Below are 23,088 nucleotides of genomic sequence, written 5' to 3'. Positions count from 1 at the left end.
ATTGAAGATAAGTAAAATGTAATGACACCAAACGGTGTTGTACATCTTATCCAGGTCAAAAAAGTTGTGATAAAGTGTTGGTGTTCTGAAAAAGCCTTTTGGATTGCTGCTTCCAGCAGATCAGTTGTGGATTGACCCTTCCAGAAACCACAGTGCTAGGGGTACAAAAGACCCCGAGATTTATGAACCCAACATAACCTGTGGGCAACCATCCTTTCAACCAGTTTACAGAGTATGTCAGTCAGGCTAAGCAGCCAGTAACAGCCAGGCTTAAGGAATGGGACAACTATGCTATCTCACCGCTGAAAGAGGAAGGAACCTTGGAGCCAAATACAGTTGAAGACCCTCAAGAATGCTGCTGTTTTCAGAATATTCAGGTGTTGGACCATTTGACTTTGGATTCAATAAGGGCCTGAGCCTGTGTTGTGGTCCGAGGGAAGAGCCTAAAGTAGTTCCCAGTCAGTGAAGGGTTCATTATTGGATTCAGCTAGGTGGAGACTGAAACATGCGAGGACATCTCCAGCTTGTCACTCCTGCAGTAGAAAGGAGGCCAGATATGAAGAGGATGCTGATGCTGTTGCAAAGTGGGTCACAAAGTGAGCCCAACAAATGATGAACTGGTGCAAAGGCCAACCTGTAGGATAAGGCCCAGAAGACATGTTGATCAATGGTGGCCCATAAGACCACAGAGTTTGGCTGACATCTGAGATGAAGAGGAATACATCCTCAGGAAGGAGACATGGTGCTCCCAGCATTCCTTCTTACTGTGTTTGATCAAACAGTAAGACTTAGCCTGAAGTCGCTCAAAAAGTGATAATGTTTGTCTGTAAAGGATGTTGTTTGGATTGTTGCAGGGCTCGTCATCACTCCTGAAATGTTACTGCAATGTCTTCACCACAGCACCAGCTGTGGGGTGGGCGGTTGACCTGTAGAAAGAGGAGTAGTAGAATGAGATTTTCACTCTGCAGCGGAGTGTGCACTGATATGAAACTTCCTGACAGATTAATACTGTGTGCCCGAATGAGACTCGAACTCGGGACCTTTGCCTTTCGCAGGCAAGTGCTCTACCATCTGAGCTACCGAAGCACGACTCACGCCCAGTACTCACAGCTTGTCACCTACCTTCCAAACTTTACAGAAGCTCTCCTGCAAACCTTGCAGAACCAGCACTCCTGGAAGAAAGGATATTGCGGAGACATGGCTTAGCCACAGTCTGGGTATGGTTTCCAGAATGAGATTTTCACTCTGCAGCGGAGTGTGTGCTGATATGAAACTTCTTCAACTGTGATCATCAATTTCACTACGCTTCATTTATATGAAGCCACTGGCCTGCAATTCTGTTAGTGTAGTCCTATCATTGCAGTGCCACAACTGCCATTGTGTGTATTGAATGTAATGTTTGCACTTTTCATTCTGCCTCTGCTGCGATACTACTTTTTCATTTCTAAATAGTTTCCTATTATATGCCTATTTAGCTCGATTCTGGCATAAGTTTTCTTTCTAATGGTTTGTAGCCACTCCCTTGCCACTTTTCTTTTTGGCTGTGTGTGATAGGACCATACCCTCAGTTATTTATATATTCCATTCTTCTTTACTGTAGAAAATCTGATGATGTTTTCTTTCAAAATATCTCCTTGCAGCATATCCTATGTTCCAGTAACCCCCATGGCTTCAATCATGCTAGTCTCTGTGCTCCGTGTTCCTATTCCCTTCCCTCCTCCCACTCCAGTCATAGACATGCCTTCTGTCCTGCCAGATCACCTGTACAGTCCTTTCCCCTTCTGTATTTCCACATGCAGTACTACCATCTTCCCCCACCACTGCCTCGGTACCTCACCCCATGCCACACCTCTTCTGTACTCCACTACCTGATCAGGCAAAAATTGCTGCTCGTCTTAGGCACAGTCGCAGTTGGGCCTTAGCACCTGGAGATGATGGTAGCTATGTCTGATTAAGTTGTGCTTGTGTGAGTGTGAATATGTGTGTGTTTATCTATATCTGGTTAGCTGAATCTGCCAGTCTTCCTCCTTGTGCCTGCTGTCACTCAGAGTCTTCTATATCTGGTGAGTAGCAATTTATCATTATCATTCATTTTCGTATAGTTGTTATTCTATCCTGGACTTCCCAGTTTTTGAAGGAGTAGAATATGACCCACTCTGAAAACCAGGTGCTACTCATGATTTCATTGCCAAAATAAATAGTAATCTCTTATTTCTAACAACAATCATGATCTTTCCATCAAAATTTATCACCACAGTCACTCTGTTCACTTTTACCCTGTTCTATTACTTTTCTTCCTAGGACTTCTCTCTCATCTGTATCCTAGTCTACATTACATCACTAGATAATTTCTCATAGAATGTTTGGGTGATAACAGTATTCTGAAAAACTGCCACTAGAAATGGAGAGAAGCTTCATTTTGATAATCATGATGATGATTATGATTATGATATTGACAGTGTTGTTTGAGCATAGTGCCTGGACTCAGCCTAAAGGTTGTGGCACTCTGGGTCACATCGTTTTTCCTTAGATCTCCTTGGCTACTATGTCTGGTTATGTGCTTGCCTGAATTCATCGTGTCCACATACCTAGCAGAGTGATATATACTTTCCCTGTTTTTGTAGCAGGAGAAGAGAGTTCTAGGTATCTTCAATCATTTTACTTTGAGGAATCAAAGCAGAGGACAAATTTCATCCTCAAATTATACATTTTCCATTGCTGTTACTCTCAGCCATATTGGCACTAAACACTGATAAGTCATTTGGGTGGTTGCTGTGGGGTCTGCACTGTAGATAGTCAGAGAAAACAGCTGAAAGCTGAGAGTGTCCTACTCCTTTGAAACATCATTACATACTACGTCAAAATTGTTGCACAACATATAATTAATAACTGGGAATGGAATGTCATTGTCTTAAAACACAGTCAAATCTAGGATATTTCTGTCTCTCCCCCGAGGAAAAAAAAGTTTCTATTCCAACACCAGTATCAAACATTAACACTTACAAAACTTATTTTTAAACGCAACCCCTGGTGTGAATGCCAAAAGACAATGTTGTTAATTGGCAGATGTTAAAGATGCTCTGAAAGGCCATTGAGCACAGAGATGGCATTTATTTATGGTTGAGCTTACACAGACTACAATACATTTGACTGCTGAAGGCTTTAAGTAATCACAGTGTGAAAATTGGAACAACAAAAGTGCTTAAATGCAAACAACATTGATGAAACTTGCTACAGCTGTCTAAAACCTACACTCACTACAAAAAACCACTGCAAACTATGGCTAACTGGCAGTTTATGTGAACTCTAGAAACATACATATGTAGCCAGCTGATCTGGTGCCTGGTACTGTTCATAAGAAATACTTTAACATCAATAATTATGACTGGACAGTACATATATTTAATGAAACAACACCTGAATATTGAAACAGTGAACGTCTCACAGAGTAATTTGAAGGCCATATGTACATCCAGATATAAGGCTCACAGCAAATTCTGATGCAGCCCATCAACCTAGAAATCCCACGAGTCATTTTCCAAGTAAGTATCACATTCACCCACAGAGTTCCCTACAGCCAGCAGACTGATCTCCTGGAAAGTCTGAAGAGAAAAATCACAAGGTACACATTGCCAACCTTGCAGACACACTAAGTGAAATCTTCTATGAATGTAGTCTCTGATCTTGAGTATTAGGCTGAGTCCCTGTCTTTCTGCCCCATCACAGAATTGCATTGTGATTTGGTTCTCACACTGCTGGTACTATGTATGCTTACTGTACTAGTGACTACTTACACCACATACATAAAAAAAATCATTCACAGAGGAGGACCATACAAACATACTGTCTTTTGACTGTACAAAAAACTCCTGCAAGAAGGACATAAAAATAGGTGACTCTGGTGTAAAGAAGCAGCTGAAAGCGGAGATGCTGAGTCATGGATAGGCAAAACAAAACAACTGTCACAAAATAAGCTTTTGGCCAACAAGACCTTTGTCAAAAATAAACACACACGCGCCCCCCCCCCCTCCCCCCCCCCCCACACACACACGAGCAGCAGTTACACTACGAGCAGCAGCAACTGTGCATGATGGGAGAGGTAACTGGGTGGGGATAAGGAGGAGACTGTGGTGGGGAGGGGGAGGGGCAGCAGGGTAAGGGTGAGGGCTGGGGAGCAAGCAAGGACAAGGTGGAGAGAGGATTGGGGCAGCTAGGTGCACTCGGGTTACATTCCATCCTGGAATTTCCATTGTTTGAAGCAACTGGACAAAAAAAAAGGTTTTGCAGAGAGTGTTCTGTAGCACTGCCCCATTAGTGCATTTGTATTTATCATGAATCTTTTCCCAAGCACAAAGTCATAACCAACTTGAAAAAAGTGCAGATGACTCATACAGCATAACCCCACTTTTATGTTCCTGGAATTAACGTTTTCCCATCATTTACAACATTTATCATTCCTGTCAAATTTTCTACGTCCACAATGTTAATTTGCACCCAATTTTGTGTCAACATATTTAAAATTTTTATTGGCCATCAAGTGGTATTTACAAATATTTCGTGGTTAAGTTTCCTGACACCAGGGCACTCTACTCAGCACATTTGAACCAGTCAATGTGTGAAAGAACAATTCGGGCCTTATCTCCCACTGCTGCCAAGCTCCACTTGGTGTAGTGGGTGATGGGAGTAACTAAGTTCATTCGAATAAAGATATCATGACCAATCACAGCCATTTCCAAACTGTCTCTACTGCGCAAACACAGTTTCATGATTGTTGTGATCATTGTGACAACTTTGTCGAGGCATATTTAGCATCTTTCGGCATTTGGCCACTTGTAGTGCTAGATGACACCGTCATTCACTTTGCATTGCTCAAATGTTTTTAGTTTAAACACAACACTGGTTACATACTTTTCTCATGCTGAGCAAAACATCTTTTGAGAATTTATTCTCATTGTCAAGTGCAGTATTTCCATATGTATTTTTTGTGATATTACACAAACAAACAATGTGAGGGATACTTTTTGAGTTTGTGGTTTACCACATAACTGAGGAGTCACAGTACCTGGTAATCTCAAAAAGACAACTACAGTGCAAGAGATGCAGAGCAAAACATATTCAAACATCACACAAAATACTTGTGTAGATATTTGTACTTGACAATGATAAAGAATTCTCAAAATGCGGTGTTGTGCTAAGCTTGAGAAAATACTTAATTAGTGCAGTATTTCATTATTTAAATAAGGAATGACAAGTGCAGACTTTCAAAAATATAGATTATGACATACGAAATTGAGTCAAACATTCCTACTTCCCAAACAGTTATCAGTTCCAGTTACATCAGTGGTTTTTATTAGATAATAAACCTTTATTAGATAATAAGACTCTGACAAATCTCTTTATGCCTGTTATGTACAATTATCATACATAAAGTGCAAAAATGCAGGGGGGGGGGGGGGGTACTCTATACTTAACTTTTACAGCTTAAGATGTTATTCCCCATGTTTTACATTTTCCTGCATTTTATTTTATTTTTTTGAAGTCCCTCAAAAAGAGTAAAAGTAGGATTACACTGTTTATAACAAAGGTAAAAGAGCAGACCAGCATAATTACAGACCAATACAATATCCTTAACACTGGTTTGCTGCAGAATTCTTGAACACATTCTAAGTTTGAATATAACAAATTATATAGCAAAATATATGACATAAAAGCTTATTTTCCACAAATTTAGAAAGCATCACTATTGCAAAATTCAGCTAGCACTTTTTTCATATGATATGAGGCACTGAGAACCATAAGAACCTAAAGCACATCATCATCGATTTTGAGATTGTAGCAAGTACAAGTTCTCCTGATGTCTGTTGATATTATGGTGAACCAGCATTATCTGTATGTGTAACCCCACACTGCATATATGAACATGTACAGAAAAGCTGCCTCACTGATTTCTCAGATAATCATTTCCATAAGGGCTCAAGGCATAACTTTGTTATTCTGCACTGTTCAATTGTTGTTAAGGCTTGGCAACGCAATTTTATGGCTATGTCTTGTATGAATTAGTACTATACTACCTCACAATTGAAGGTGTTTTGGCAGTTATACCAGAAATGTAGGCCACAGAATGTGCTTTATGAAAATTATGATAAGAATGAAAAGTGTTGGAGTATGTCAAAATTTTGTGTATCATACATTTATTATCCATTATTTATTAGTAATTTTTAGAACATTTCTCATGGGCAATGTTATGATTCTAATTATTAGTAATTTTTGAGACCATTTATCATGGACAACATTATGGTTCTAATTTCACATTAATTATAAGCCTTACAACAATTGAGAGACACTAGCATATACATGGAAATTTTCTGAATTAACGTTAATACGAAATAAAGGCTTAAATACTAATTAACATCCCATAACAAAGTGGGCACATTATTTTTCCGTAACAGGTACAGGATATTGATATTTGGTTGAAAAACAGTTTAAATCTATGAGACTGGTGGTTTCTATATAAATTTGATTTTCACAAACATCTATTAAACTTTGTTTCTGTGCTTTGGATCATTACAGTTCTCAGAGTGTCACATCCAACAAACCATGGATGGAAGGCAACAGGCAAATTCTATATTTCTGCATTTCCAAAAAGTGTATGACATAGTGCCCTACTGCAGATTGTTGATGAAGATCTGAGCACATGGGTTAGGTGCCCTGATATGTGAATGGCTCAAAGACTTTTTTTTTTACCCAGAGCATTATCCTTGGCAGTGAGATTTAATCAGAGGCAAGAGTACTGTCAGGAGTGGCTCAGGGAAGCGTGATAGATGGCACTTATTCTCTATATCCATTAGTGTCCTGATGGACAGGGTGAGCAGTAACTTATAACTGTTTGCTGATGGTGCTGTAGTGTACAAGACTGTGTGACTCTTGAGTGACTGTAGGAGGATACAAGATGACTGCTGATGATGCTGAGGTGTCCAGGAAGGTGTCATTGTTGAGTGATTGTAGGAGGAGACAAGAGGACTTAGACAGAATTTCTAGTTGTGTGATCAATGGCAGCATGCTCTAAAGATGACTTAGAAAGAATTTCTAGTTGTGTGATCAATGGCAGCTTGCTCTAAATGTTTAAAAATGTAAATTAATGCAGATGAGTAGGAAAACAATCCTGTAACATTCAAATACAGCACTAGTAGGGTGCTGCTTGACACAGTCACATCGATTAAATATCTGGGCTTAACCAAGCAAAGAGAAATGAAATAGAATGAGCACATCAGATTGGTAGTAGGGAAGGTGAATGCTCAACTTTGTTTTATTGAGAGAGTAAGTGTAGCTCGTATATTAAGGATAATACAGAAAGAAGGGCTTAACACCAACAAATTGCATACTAAATTACTCAGAAAAGACAGAAGTTTATAAAAATCCACCATAAATGTTCTATTTGTTCTCCATTGGCTGCACAGACGACATATAGCCGATACCCAAATTCATCCCAAACTGAGCGTAAGGTGTCTTCTGTCACTGAGGCTACAGCAGCTGATATTCTGGTTTTTAGTTCATCAATGTCACGAGGTAAGGGAGGAACATAAACACATTGTTTAACATATCCCCACACAAAGAAATCAAATAATTCTGTTAAGTCAGGGTATCTAGGAGGCCAAAAGTGTCAAGACTGGTCTCACGGTCCTGTATACCCTCTCCAACATTAAGGCACGTTGGCATTGAGGAAACTGCACAAGTTGTTGTGCCAGTGTGGTGGTGCCCCATCTTGCTGACAGATGAAATTGTCAGAGTTAAGTTGTGGGAATAACCAGTTCCATAGCATTGCAAGATATGATTGTCCTGTTATGGTTTCTTCCTCAAAAAAGTAGGGTCCATAAACCATGCTTTGTGAACCAGCGCAAAAACATTCACCTTTGGTGAATCACATTCGTGTTCAATTGTTTCATGAGGATTTTCGAGCCCCCATATACGCGTATTATGACGGTGAACCTTACCACTAATATGGAAAATTGCCTCATCGCTGAATATCAACTGTGACATAGAAGTGTCATCTTCCACGTCCTCTACAAAAGCATTGCTAGAGTCCACTCGCTTCACTTTGTCAGTATCTCGAAGAGCTTGTACCAGTTGTAATCAGTATGGTTTAGAGCTAAATGATGCTGTAACACATGTCACACTGTCATGCATGGTAACGCAAGTTCTCTGCTAGCACAACATGTAGACTTGTGGGGGCCCCACTCAAATGCTTGTCAGATTTGTTCCACTGTTTGTCCAGGAACACGTGGCCGGCCAGGACTTTTGCCTTTACAGAGGCACCTTCTTCCTTCAAACTATTTATACCACCGTCGAATTTTCTTTGGTAATGGTGGTTTAGCACAAAATCAAATATGAAGTGCCCGCTGAACTGTGATCACTGACTGAGTATGACTAAATTCAATAACATAATATGCCTCCTGTTGTGTGGATGCCATATTTTGCAAGACTGGCTGCATGCTCCATGTCAGCACTCGTAGTGACATCTAGCAGATTTTTTCCGAAACTCTAGAGTATGCCTATTACATCTATTGCTGTTTCTGTTACCTAGTGACATCTGTCTCAATATTATTACAAGTTAAAATCAGGTCATTCTTTTTGGGACACCCTGTATAATGTAAATGGATAGATGAAAAATCTACTCACCAAGCAGTGGCAGGGAAACAAACACACAAAAGGATTTAACTTTTACAAGGTTTTGGAACCAATGGCTCCTTCTGGCTCCTCCTTCTGGAGGAAGAGTTGAAGGGGAACGAAAAGGGGTGAAGGAAAAGAACTGGAGATGTTTAGGGAAAGGGGTATAGTTCAGAAAAGTCACCCAAAACCACAGGTCAGGGGAGACTTACCAGACAGAATGAGAAGGAAAGACTCATCCATTATGGAGACAGAAGAAGGCCACTGATGCAAACCATTCTTGAGTACTGTTCAAGTGTTTGGGATCTCCACCAAGTCAGATGTCAAATTGAATGAAGATATCAAAGCAAATCAGAGGCATGCTGCTTGTTTATTACTGGTACATTCAATGAGCAAAAAAAGTATTACAGAGTTGTTTTGTGAACTCAAATGTGAATCTCAGAAGGGGAGAGACCACTCTTTTGGTGAAGCAGCTGAAATTTAGAGAACTGGCATTTGAGGGTTAGGTTGGGTTGGTTTGGGGGATGAGACCAGACAGTGAGGTCAGCAGTCTCATCAGATTACGGAAGGATGCGGAATAGTGGTCTCATCGGATTAGGGAAGGATGGGGAACAATGTCAGCTCAAAGGAACCATCCCGGCATTGGCCTGGAGCAATTTTAGGGAAATCATGGAAAACCTAAATCAAGATGACCGGATGTGAAATTGTACTGTCGTCCTCCCAAATGTGAGTCCTGTGTGCTAACCATTGCAGCATCTCACTTGGTGGAAATTGAGGCCTACGGGGCTTGTATGGAGGCTTATAGATGGTTATTTTTCCCTCAATGCAATGACTATTAGTGGTATGTGATGCCTTCCGCCAATTACCAGATGTTGGCTTGCAGAGTGTGTACATAGATGTAGATATGGGAGGTCTGTATTAGCTACAGTATTGAAGAGGTTCAGTTTTTTTCATCATATTGTAAGTTGTGAACTTCATTCATCAATGTACATATGGAGACCATATTTTTATATATCTGTTGCATTCTATAACAGTGTGTTCTGGATTTCCTTCCAGACCATACTCAAATTTTCTATTAAAACTCTTCTGAATTCTACAAAGTGTATTGAGTATGACAGGTCATAAATCATATTACACTCTTTGATTGGGCATATCTCAATTGGAGTCACTCATGCACACTTGGGAAAATTTATTATATGCAATATACTGGTTTGTTTGTGTCCCAGTCATGCTACTACTCTGTGGGAGTCATTTTACCATTATGTTAGCACCCAGTCCTCAACTTGTTTTTGTTTAGGGTGTCCTGTAGAGAGTATTTGTACACATTGTGATGTCCTGCCTCCATAACCTATAACATAAACTAACATAATATACCTTCATGCCCACTACACATATTGCTAAGAACACCAATAGTACTCCTACAAGGGTAGTGCTGAACACACCTGTACTTCTTAACAAAACATGTTTTTGGATTTAATAGAATTTTTTGGCTGCATGTGCACTCAATTATTTGTGACTCAAAACACCCACAGCACTCTTTTTGCTATGCATGTCTGTAAACTCAACATCTTCACTACATGGTGAGTAGCAATCTACTCTCTTCATAATACTGTCATTACTCCAGGATTAGTTTTACTGTTTGGTATAATGACTCTTCCAGTTTTGCTCTGCTGTCTCTTGTTCCAACGATCAATATAATTTGCATGTGTAATAACACTGTCAGCATATGGGCCTCCATCAAGGGTATTAAGAAAAGTTCAAGATGATATCCCAGATTATGGGAGCTATGCATCAAATTTCACAGACATCATTTAGCAATTTTTCAGATAATTGAGACAGCAGTTGTCATCCATTTAAAAGTCATTTCTTACAAGGGAAGCTCCCCATCACAGCCCCCTCAGGTTTTGTGGTAAGATGGCTCAGTGGATAGTCCATCTAAAACTGAACACAGATCAAGCATGAAAACAGGAAGGAAGTGTACTGAAATGTGAAAAAAAGCAAAATAGAAACAGTGAAGGTTGAGGGAAAATAAGTTCAATATAGTGCAGCCTGATACAGTAACAGTGGCATGCTAAGGTGGTCATGGTGTTGGACTGCCCAAGCGGATGATCCGCGTTCAAATTCATCTCATGCCAACCCCCCCCCCCCCCCCCCCCCCCCCCCCCGTGTGTACAACCCCCCCCCCCCCCCGTCTCTTTTTTTCCAGAATAGTATGAACTGTCCATCCGGTCATTGAAATGTTTGTTCTCTTCTTGGCAGTTGTCATGCTATGCACTGGTTATAGAATATAAGTAATGTGGTAAGGATATGTTACCATTGCAAGTAAATGTGATGAATAGTGACAGCAGATGAGACACCACACAGACATCTCACAGAAATAAAAACAACAAACAGATGGATTTGAACTATGTTACAACAAAGGAATTCAAGAGTCAAAACTTCAAAATGGAATGCAACTTCAAAAACGTTAAAAATATATGGTTTGACAGAGCACAGAGAAACTGTGTGACTGTGAAACTGTCTCATTAATTTGCTACAGCTTATGTGGCAAACTATTATGTTTTCAGCATTTCCTTGAGAGTGATCACTTTCACATTCATATGAACATCTAAATTGGACACACATTCTGTCACTAATGCCGTGTATGACATACCAGATGAGTTTTTCAGTGGAGGATTTGGTTATATTGTCACCTTGACATCAAACATTTGCGATTCCCATTTGAAAGCCACTTCCTTTCGACTGCTAATTGAGCAGCCATGCAGAATCTACTGTCATTATAGATCAGTCATTACACCTCACTGTTGCAATTAGACATTACATCAACAGGGGGCACCCGTATGGCAGTCCAGCACTGTAACCACTTGACCACAACAAAGTTGCTGTTTCAGGCTCCTATATATTGCACTTCATGTCCTTTGACCATTCACTGTTTTTTTTTTTTTTTCTCCATTGTTAGTAGTAATATAGAAAAGCACCGCGTAGCCATTTTGAGACATTCAGCTCCCTTAACAAACATACAGAACAGGACACTATAAGATGTCAAATGTTTCAGCTATGTTGAAGCTATCCCAACAGTGTATTTTACCTGTATTGCATTTTCAATGGTCAGTATATAATTTATTTCATCACCTAACTATGGTCTTCTCTTACCGTACTAAAAACTGGTATTTATTAAAACCATGGATGTCTCCACGGTCTGAAGTCTAGTACACAGAAGTTTCATCTTTTGAAAAGAACATTCAAAACTTATGGATTGTTATGATTTAATGGCTCTGGGATCATAATTGATTCATATCTTTATTATCATTACCTAATATATCATAAAACAAAGATGATGTAACTTACCAAATGAAAATGTTGGTATGTTGATAGTGTTTGTTAGTGGCCCTATCAACATACCAACGTTTTCAATTGGTAAGTTACATCATCTTTGTTTTATGATATATTTTTTCCATGTGGAATGTTTCCCTCTATTACATTCTTATCATTACCTAGTACATACTTGAAGCAAGCATTTATTGAATAGTGTTATAAGATGAGGCACAGCCTGCAACTTTTTTTTGTTACAATACCTCCATGTCCTGGTGGTTCTTCAGCAAAGAAAACAAACACAAACACACACACACACACACACACACACACACACACACACACATTCACACAAGCAATCATAACTCACTCACAAGTGACTCCTTCCACTAGCAACATCGGTGAGAGCTACTGTTGGAAAGCAGCCGTGTGCTTGAGATGTACTTGCTTGTGTGAATATGTGCATGTGTGTGTGTGTGTGTGTGTGTGTGTGTGTGTGTTTTCTTTTCTGAAGCTGTAATGCATAACAGTCTTCTTGTTGTGCCCGTCTGCAACTCAATGGATGACCTTTATGGTGAGTAGCAATCTACTATATGGATGTCTCCACGGTCTGAAGTCTAGTACACAGAAGTTTCATCTTTTGAAAAGAACATTCAAAACTTATGGATTGTTATGATTTAATGGCTCTGGGATCATAATTGATTCATATCTTTATTATCATTACCTAATATATCATAAAACAAAGATGATGTAACTTACCAAATGAAAACGTTGGTATGTTGATAGGGACACTAACAAACACAAACACACACACAAAATTCAAGCTTTTGCAACCCACGGTTGCTTCACCAGGAAATAATGAAGCAACCTTGGGTTGCGAAAGCTTGAATTTTGTGTGTGTGTTTGTGTTTGTTAGTGGCCCTATCAACATACCAACGTTTTCAATTGGTAAGTTACATCATCTTTGTTTTATGATATATTTTTTCCATGTGGAATGTTTCCCTCTATTACATTCTTATCATTACCTAGTACATACTTGAAGCAAGCATTTATTGAATAGTGTTATAAGTTGAGGCACAGCCTGCAACTTTTTTTTTGTTACAATACCGCCTTGTCCTGGTGGTTCTTCAGCAAAGAAAACAAACACACACACACACACACACACACACACACACACACACACACACACATTCACACAAGCAATCATAACTCACTCACAAGTGACTCCTTCCACTAGCAACATCGGTGAGAGCTACTGTTGGAAAGCAGCCGTGTGCTTGAGATGTACTTGCTTGTGTGAATATGTGCATGTGTGTGTGTGTGTGTGTGTGTGTGTGTGTGTGTGTGTGTGTGTGTGTGTGTGTTTTCTTTTCTGAAGCTGTAATGCATAACAGTCTTCTTGTTGTGTCCGTCTGCAACTCAATGGATGACCTTTATGGTGAGTAGCAATCTACTATATTTATGCAAATCTAATGCGCCATCAAATGTAATGCACACCCCAATTTTAAAAATTAAATTAATAAAAAAAGGAATTTTGGCACATTGCTGCTAAGGTATTTTTGTATTGTTTAAATTTATTTTACAATGCTAACTTTATTTTAAACAATAGCAAATGTATACATGAACTATAAAAAGCAATAATAATTTAGTTTTAAATTACTTATTATGGTAATAAGTGAAATTTTCGTTATTAAAAAGAATGCCTAACTTGATTACCTACACGACATACAAGGAAACATATTGTAAATTACAGGCATTACACATCATTATTAACTAATGTCATCGTCATTGGAATCCTCCGAAGAGTCTACCTTATAAGTAGATCCATTTCCCCCTTCACCATCATCCTCGGTGTTGTTCGAGGGCACATTATCTTCACTGACATCCAGAGTATTTGAAATACAGCATTTCTTGAATGATTTTACGATCATTGGTGCTTTGATGTGTTTTCAGGCAGCTAAAACCCAGTACGCAACAATGTAGGGAGCAGCACGTTTAATTTTTCTTGACACAGTCAGTTCATGATTTGGCTCACTAAAACATTTTCTGCACTGTTCCTGAATATAACCTTTGAAAGTTTCATTAATACTGATATCCAGGGGTTGTAATACAGAAGTCATTCCTCCAGGAATAATAACAAGGTCACTGGGTAATAACAAGGTCACTGGGTAAGCTGTGGATCTTCTTTTTTACATTGTCAGTGAGATGACCACAAAATGCATCAAGACAAATCATTGATGGTTGCTTGCAAAGCCCCCAGGATGCAGTTCCTAGACGTTTCAGAGCCAGTCAAGCATCAAAGTTTCACTCATACATCCCCTTTCTTGATTCCGAAGACTGACGTCATTAGGGAACAGCTTTTGGAGTCTCAGGGCTTGTTTTTTGCTTGAAGATTAAACAAGGGGGAAGTTTTCCCATCAGCTGTGATTTCCAGCATTACTGTTATGCACAGTTTTTCACACCCAGGTGTTTTGATGGTAACTTCTTTTGTACCCTTCTCATCAATCGTGTAATTACATGGCATACTAAACCAAATTGGAGTCCCATCAGCATTGCCTATTTGGCCCATCAAAAAATTCTTCTCTTTCCAGAGTGTGATAACATATTGCTGAAATTCTTGAAGTTTCTTCTCAAAATCCTGTGGAAGCTTTTGGCATATTGTTGTACAGCATCACAGAGATAAGCCCACTTGTTTAATACAGCAATCAACCCATCCCCGGCTAGCCTTAAAATCTTGCTTCGGAATATTAAGAGCTGCAGCCACTTCTTTTGCTTTTTTATTATGGTGCCGCTGGTCACATGTTGCCCATTCTTCCTCCTTTCTCAGATGAATTCCAAAACATTTACTTCAATGTCAGGATGTCTTCCTTTGTGAGGTCCAGTGAATTTCTTTCTAGTAGTGGTAGTTGCAAATCATCTCAATTTCTGTTTCTTCCATAAGTGAACATTAATCTTGAAAGTAGCTTCATACAATATTCTTCTCTGCTTGCCTTCCATTTCGTGACTACGTAATGCATAATGAAAACATTATGTATGGTGCAGTACCTAAATTTCAGCGAGAGAGAGAGAGAGAGAGAGAAAAAAAGAGAGAGAGAGAGAGAGAGAGAGAGAAACCAAGCAAACAGATAAACCAACAAGTTCTAATTCAACCAATGACTAAAGAAAATTTCCTCTCATGGCAGTTATGGATTTTGTTGACGCCTGTGAACAGAATTCAGAACTGGAAATATTTACCAGCTCATTTAGTTTGATAATTTCTTACCCGATTAATTCACAGATACCGTACATATATTTTCTTGCCAGAGTTAAATAAATGTTTTACAACTCCAGATCACAAGGGATAAGAAATATAGGTGAACAATTCAAGTTTGTACTCAAATCTAATACACCATCAAATCTTATCAATTTCGAGTATTTCACATGGTAAAAAAATGGGCACTAGATTCAGGTAAATATGGTATTCTTTTCGTAATATTGTTGATATTCCAACCTGGAGTTTTCATTGTTTAATAATAGTCTATTTCAATGAAAGTGGGGAGATGTAAACACTCTAATACTTCAGTGAACCAGGCTGTCCTAAAAAACTCAGTCAGTTTAATTACTTGCCGGTTTGATGGTTCATAATTGTGATCTCTCACTACGGTATGGAATGAACCAGTAACATAAATTAAAGTTCTAACATGTTTCTAAATCTCCTGCAAGAATCCGTATCTTATCATAAGTCCCAAACAACAGTGATACATATTTTAAACAAATAACTTGATTACACTGAACAAATTATAATAGTCTTAATGCCATGGACTCTCTGTAACTGTTATTGCCGGTCTTCTCCAATATCTTTTGTGAACATTCTAGCTTATTCTACATGTTGTCAAACCTCCCCCACCCTTTTTCAGATCTTCAGTAAAAATGTCCTACTTAATATCCACCATTTTCAAAATTTAAGTGGAACCAATAGAGCAGTTCTATAACCAAACAGCAGCACTTTCAATACTGTAACTTTGTACCTTATCTGGAGTGCCAAGGATGGAACAAATTCTAAATATTTCATCAATTTCACTGTTTCCTGGAAATAATGGGCGAAAAGTATATAGTTCAGCCATAATGCAGCCAACAGCCCAAATGTCAATTGGACTGCTATAGTTTGTGGAATGCAGCAACACTTCTGGTGCACGGTACCTGTAAGGTATGCCACAAATTGCATAGTAGAAAAATTATTTAATAATGTCGTCAATAGAGAGTTGATGTAAACAATATGAGCTAATCAGATTTAAAATAATCACCCCCAACTTATTCATACTATTGATTGAAACAGTCAACAAATTACAAACAAAGAACTAAACTTGTTTAATATGATGGAAAGAAACTTACCATCTAGTTGATACATAGTCTGTGTAAGGTGGACGGGACCTTATTTCTCTGGCTAAACCAAAATCAGCTATTTTAATCAGTTCAGGTCCCATGCAAAGCAAATTTTCTGGTTTCATGTCACGGTGAAAAAATCCATGCCTATGCATAAAAGCAAGTCCTTGGAGGACCTGGTACACCATGTTCCGAATGACTGGTTCAGGAAACAGTTTCTCTCTACATCAATAAAACAGAGAAGACTTCAGTTTTCATACAATTAATTTGCCTTCTTTTAAAAATCATAAGACATATGCAGGGGCAGATGTGGAATCTGACCACAATTTATTCATTATGAACGGTGGATTAAAACTGAAGAAACTGCAAAAAAGTATGATTCCAGGAGATGGGACCTCTATAAACTGAAAGAACCAGAGGTTGTAGGGAGTATCAGAGGAAGCATTAGCGAATTATTGACAAGAATAGGAGAAAGGAATACAGTAGAAGAAGAATGGGTAGCTTTAAGAGATGAAATAGTGAAGGCAGCAGAGGATCAAGTAGGTAAAAAGATAAGGGCTAGTAGAAATCCTTGTGTAACACAAGAGATACTGAATTTAATTGATAAAATGATAAAATATAAAAACATAATAAATGAAGTAGGCAAAAGGCTATATAATCTAAAAATGAAATCGACGGAAAGTGCAAAACAGCTAAGCAGGAATGGCTAGAAGACAAATGTAAGGGTGTAGAAGCATGTATCATTAGGGGTAAGATAGATGCTGCCTACAGGAAAATCAATGAGACCTTTGTAGAAAAGAGAATGAATCACCTGTAGAGATGCTTGAATGGAAAATCAGTCCCAAGCAAAGAATGGAAAGCACGAAGGTGGAAGGAGTATATAAAGGGTCTAAGCAAGGGCAAAGTACTTCAGGGCAATGTTAAGGAAATGGAAGAGGATGTAGACAAAGAAGAAATGGGAGATATGATACTGTGAGAAGAATTTGACAATGCACTGAAAGACGTAAGTCAAAACAAAGTCCTGGGAGTAGACAACATTGCGTTAGAGCTACTGATACACTTGGGAGAGCCATCCACGACAAAACTCTTCCATCTGGTGAGCAAGACATGTGAGACAGGTGTAATACATTCAGACTTCAAGAAGAATATAATAATTTCAATTCCAAAGAAACCAGGTGCTGACAGGTGTGAAATTTACTGAACTATCAGTCTGATAAATCATGGCCGCAAAATACAAACACAAATCCTTTACAGAAGAATGGAAAAACTGGTATAAACTGACGTTGACGAACATCAGTATTGATTCTGGAGAAATGTAGGAACACATGAAGCAATACTGACCCTATGACTTCTCACAGAAGATAGGTTAAGGCAAGGGAAATCTGTGATTGATGGATGGATATGTGTGTGTGTGTGTGTGTGTGTGTGTGTGTGTGTGTGTGTGTGTGTGTGCGCGCGCGAGTAAGTCTTTCCGCTCCCGGGATTGGAATGACTCCTTACCCTCTCCCTTAAAACCCACATCCTTTCGTCTTTCCCTCTCCTTCCCTCTTTCCTGAAGAAGCAATCGTTGGTTGCGAAAGCTGGAAATTTTGTGTGTGTGTTTGTGTGTTATTTTATTGTGCCTATCTACCGGCACTTTCCCTCTTGGTAAGTCTTGGAATCTTTGTTTTTAATATAGAAATCTGCCTTTATATAGACTTATAGAAATGTTTTGACAATGTTGACTGGAATACTCTCTTTTAAATTCTAAAGGTAGCAGGGATAAAATACAAGGAGCAAAAGGCTATTTACAATTTGTACAGAATTCAGATGGCAGTTATAACAATCAATGGGGATGAAAGGGAAGCAGTGTTTAAGAAGGGAGTGAGAAAGGGTTGTAGCCTACCCCAATGTTATTCGATCTGTATATTGAGCAAGTACTAAAGGAAACAAAAGAAAAATTTGGACTAGGTATTAAAATACAGGGAGAAGAAATGATAACTTTGACGTTTACCGATGCGACTGTAATTCCGTCAGAGACATCAAAGGATCTGGAAGAGCAGTTGAACGGAATGGACAGTGACTTGAAAAGAGATATGAGATGAACTTCAACAAAAGCAAAATGAGGATAATGGAATATAGTCAAAATAAATCAGGTAATGCTGGGGAATTTATATTAGGAAATGAGGCACTTAAAGTTGTAGATGAGGTTTGTTATTTGGGGAGCAAAATAACTGATGATGGTCAAAGTAGGAAGGATATAAAATGTAGACTAGCAATGGCAAGAAAAGTGTTTCTGAATAAGAGAAACTTGTTAACACTGAGTATAGATTTAAGTGTCAGGAACTATTTTATGAAAGTATTTGTATAGAGTGTAGCCATGTATGGAAGTGAAACATGGATGATAAACAGTTTAGACAAGAAGAGAATAGAAGCTTTTGAAATGTGGTGCTAAAGAACAAGAAAAAATTGTGTTACAACCTGACTAGAAGAAGGGATCGGCTGATAAGTCACATTCTGAGTCATCAAGGGATCACAAGTTAAGTACTAGAGCAGAATGTGGCGGTAAAAATCATAGAGGGAGACCAAGAGATGAATACAATAAGGATGTAGCAGCTACTCCGATATGAAGAGGCTAGTACAGGATAGACTAGCATGGAGAGTTGCATCAAACCGGTCTTTGGACTGAGGACCACAAAAACAATAACATTTTAAAAATTATCAAACATAAAGTCTTACTAACTGGTAAAAATAATTTCATTGATAATTAATGAAAAGCTGCTTCAGTTGCTAGTAAAAAATTCATTAAGCGCATCCAATCAGTATTGGCCTTTATATTAGACCATTTTCAAGTGTATCTGGAAGTTATGTTGTTTGATGATGCTTCTCAACAGCATAACTTAAAGGCACACCTGAAAAGGCCTAAAACTGTCATGTGCACTTAAAAAGTTCTTACTATCAACTGGAGCCACTTTTTAACTGAACATACAATTGCGGAATCAGGCACCCTCTCATCACTACTGAGTGCAACTACTCCTTTATTGCTGTTTCTTATAGCTACACTTTATTTGTTGTCTCTAATTTCATCACTCAAAATGATTAGCCATTCATCATCCACTAGCCTGCCTTGCAGGCTATTACTAAGCATTGTAACTTTAGTCTCTACTAGTTTCAAATTCACATTTAAAACAAGCTTCAAGCTGATAACTGTCTTTAAACCCTTTATTCATTTGCCTTCATTATGGCTTATATTTTAACCTGATCAATACCATTAATACTTTTCATCATTTAGATTGTTTTTAAATCTCTATTTAACAAAGATGTAATTAACTGGTATCTTACTGTCTTCCCAGTCTCTTTGACAAGCAACCTCTTCTTTTGTGTTTTTGAACAGAATATTTACTATTGCTAACTAAAATTTGTCACACAATACCAAACTGTAAACATGAAATGTAGGAAGGGGAAAGAGAAGGAAAGGGAAAGGATGAGTGGCCAGGGACTGTGGTAATGCAATGGCAAAAGTTGAAAATTTGTGTCGGACCATGCAGTAACTTGGAAATTTGAGTCAATAAGGGACCATGTCTGGATAGCCAAAGTGGTTAAGGCAGCTGCTCATAAGAAACACATTACCACTAGGTCCAACAGACCAAACCCCACACAAATACATACAATACAAAAAGCCTTATTTCTTTTCATATCAACCTTGTTACAACTACCTTTACTTTTACTTTGTTTTAAGATTTTGTCCCTTTAATCTGAAGCTGTAACCAATTCAAGTAATATACTACAATCGAACAGTTAAAAAATTTACTCACCAAGCAGCAGCAGGTGAAAATACACAAAAAAAATTATTGAAATGTGCAAGCCTTCAGAGCCAGTGGCTCCTCCTCCTGGTGGAAGTGTTGAAGAACAAGATGGAGCCACAGGCTTGCACGTTTCCATAACTTTTCTATGTGCTTTTTCTTGATGTAACTTAGTGGGTATATTTTTTATCCATTCAATTATATTATATTTCCAAAAACTGATTATTTTCATTTATATACTAGACTCAGTAATAAGCATACAGCACCTCTTTTGAGCAATGTTGACAAGCAACAATGACGCTCTAACAGAATGTATGTAAATGTATGAATGGATGGATGTAAAATTGCTGGGTGCTAAACATCCTGGTCATCAGTGTCCTTGCACAAGATCACAGTACTGGTGAATAAGGAGTACTTTTGTTAAAACAAAAAACAAATATCATATAATGATACCCACAATAATAGAAATGGCATGTGGAAGTCCCAGCAGACCTAGTCATAATACTGTCACAAGTTAAAAGAATTAATAAAACAGTGGGAGTCAGTAAGAAAGCTAACTGCACATGGGAATAAAAGAATGACGTAGCCACTAAATACACATTAAACTCTCTGTCCCTTTTAACTTGGCAGGAGTCCTAATGCCACACAAGGTGTCAACAATTGTCCTGCCACTGTTCTGTCATCACCTAAAATGGAGGGTAAGTTCCTCGGTAGACCAAAGGCTTCCCTCCAATCTGTATGCAACACATATGATGTTAAGGCAAGGTGTACTGTGAGCATGATGTAGTAAACACTGCATTCCGGTGTATCTTCTAGCAGCAAGAGATATGCATGCATCAAAAAGCAGTGGCCAGTGCGAAGTTGAGTGAGGATCACTTTGTCCCTAGATTAGTTCAAAAGAAGTGTCCCATGGCTGAACAGTTGGCCTGACCAACAGCAGCTTTTTGTTATCCACTTCCAGTCACTACCTTTCCCACTAAGCAAACACTCACCCATGCCTGTAAGTGGCTTGAAGTGTTGTAGTTTCCCAGCACTCTGTTTTCATTGCTCTGTCGGCTTCACCATTGCCCTTCAATACTCATGAGTACAGGGACCCAGTAGAAGGCCACCTGTTTCTTCTGCATGTGCAGGATGTGGATAGTGTCACGGACAGTCTGAACTGTCCTATCTGCTATGAAAATTTGCTGAGTAGCCTGCAGAGTATGAAGAGAGTCAGTGCAGGCAAGAAATGTCGCTCTACCAAGAAGTGTCATATGCTCCAGTGCATTCTTGACCATCCACAGCTCTGCAAAGTACACTAAAAAGTTGCTTGGCAGGCGGAGTTAAATGGCAAAATGTGGGAAGATAACAGAACACCCAACGTTGTTCATTTGCTTCATCCATCAGTAAAAACCACCATGTGCTCTGGATACTACAAAATGTCACTAAAATCTCATTCTAGAAGTACATACACAGTGGAGAGTTCTACTCTGCCATGCCTACGCTAAAAATGGGCCTGTCAGTCACTCAGGGAGGGGATGTGTGCCATCCCCACTTGAGAACTGGTATGTCTGCTACACCAAGGAATCTTCACATGAACTGAAAAAGACCTTAGCCGTCCTGTGACCACTAAACCTGCACTGTATGCAATGTTCACCTCAAACACCGAAAACATGATAGTTGGAGATGGCTCATCATGAGAAGTTCTCACCAATTGCTAAGAAGTGGCTCACCAGGCTCTGCACAGAGGCTAGAAATTAGACTGGTTCTAGGCACCTGTGACCAGCCTAATTCTTGTATGATGGACAGCGTCCAACATCTTTAAATGAGAAAGCCTAGCTGATCCACACACTATGCTGCCATAGTCGAACCATGTGTGGACAAAGGAGCAAACTACTATAACCTACATCCTTTTCAACTTGCTTACTGTTCTTAAGCCTTGTTCTCCTTCTATAATTATTACCCTCTAGACTTATCTTCACTATGAAATTGACGATTCCTTGTTGGCTCAGGATGTCCTATCAACCAATCCCTCCTTTTTGCGACATTGCATCAAAAATCTCTTTTTTTCCCAGATTTGGTTAAGTACCTCCTGATTATTTTTTTCAAAAATGTAAAATTGTGCAGTTTGCAAAATTAAAAAAAAAACATAGTTCCTATGGCTACAATATCAACAAGTCACAATTGAAATCAGTCAATCAGTCAATTCATACAAATATGTGGGTGTAACAATTTGTAGTGCTATTAAATGGGGCTATGGTGTAGGCTCGGTTGTAGGTATAGATGGTGGCAGATTAGATTAGATTAATACTTGTTCCATAGATCATGAATACGACACTTCGTAATGATGTGGAACGTGTCAGGTTAATAAAAGATGTCTGTACAAGAAATTACATTTACACAAAATATTGCATGACACTAATGATTAAGTTTTTTTCTTTTTTCTTTTTTTACTTAGTTTATATCTAAAAATTCTGCCAATGAGTAGAAGGAGTTGTCATCTAGAAATTTTTTAAATTTATTTTTAAATGTTAGTTGGCTATCTGTCAGGCTTTTGACGCTGTTTGGTAGGTGCCCAAAGAGTTTTGTGGCAGCATAATTTACCCCTTTCTGTGCCAAAGTCAGATTTAACCCTGCATAGTGAAGATCATCCTTTCTCCTGGTGTTATAGGTATGCACACTGCTATTACTTTTGAATTGGGTTGGATTATTATCAACAAATTTCATAAGGGAATATATATACTGTGAGGTTACTGTGAGGATCCCTAGATCCTTAAATAGATGTCTGCAGGATGACCGTGGGTGGGCTCCAGCAATTATTCTGATTACACGTTTTTGTGCAATGAATACTTTTCTACTCAACGATGACTTTGGTTCATTGGTAAAATGCTAGGGAAATGCAATCAGTTTGGAACAATGATTGCTTACAATAAATTGTGTGACTCTTCCTAGAATAATGCTCAAATATTTGGGATTTCTAATGAATAAG

The 23,088-nt window shown here is 38.7% G+C and overlaps 1 protein-coding gene across 18 annotated transcripts in view; it reads right to left on the bottom strand.

The window, feature by feature from the left end:
• The window catches only part of LOC126354432 (serine/threonine-protein kinase dyf-5), a 230,593-nt gene that overhangs the window by 112,317 nt on the left and 95,188 nt on the right, over window positions 1-23,088 (bottom strand). For all 18 annotated transcript variants that reach the window (XM_050004096.1, XM_050004086.1, XM_050004081.1 and 15 more), the window contains 2 exons: window positions 16,348-16,560; window positions 15,984-16,155 (listed from right to left, as the gene is read on the bottom strand). In XM_050004096.1, coding sequence (XP_049860053.1) covers window positions 15,984-16,155; window positions 16,348-16,560 — 385 coding nt within the window. The remainder of the gene's footprint in view (window positions 1-15,983; window positions 16,156-16,347; window positions 16,561-23,088) is intronic.

This window comes from Schistocerca gregaria, chromosome 3, assembly GCF_023897955.1.
Source record: "Schistocerca gregaria isolate iqSchGreg1 chromosome 3, iqSchGreg1.2, whole genome shotgun sequence".
NCBI lineage: Eukaryota > Metazoa > Arthropoda > Insecta > Orthoptera > Acrididae > Schistocerca > Schistocerca gregaria.
This window is presented reverse-complemented; position numbering and strand designations above follow the sequence as displayed.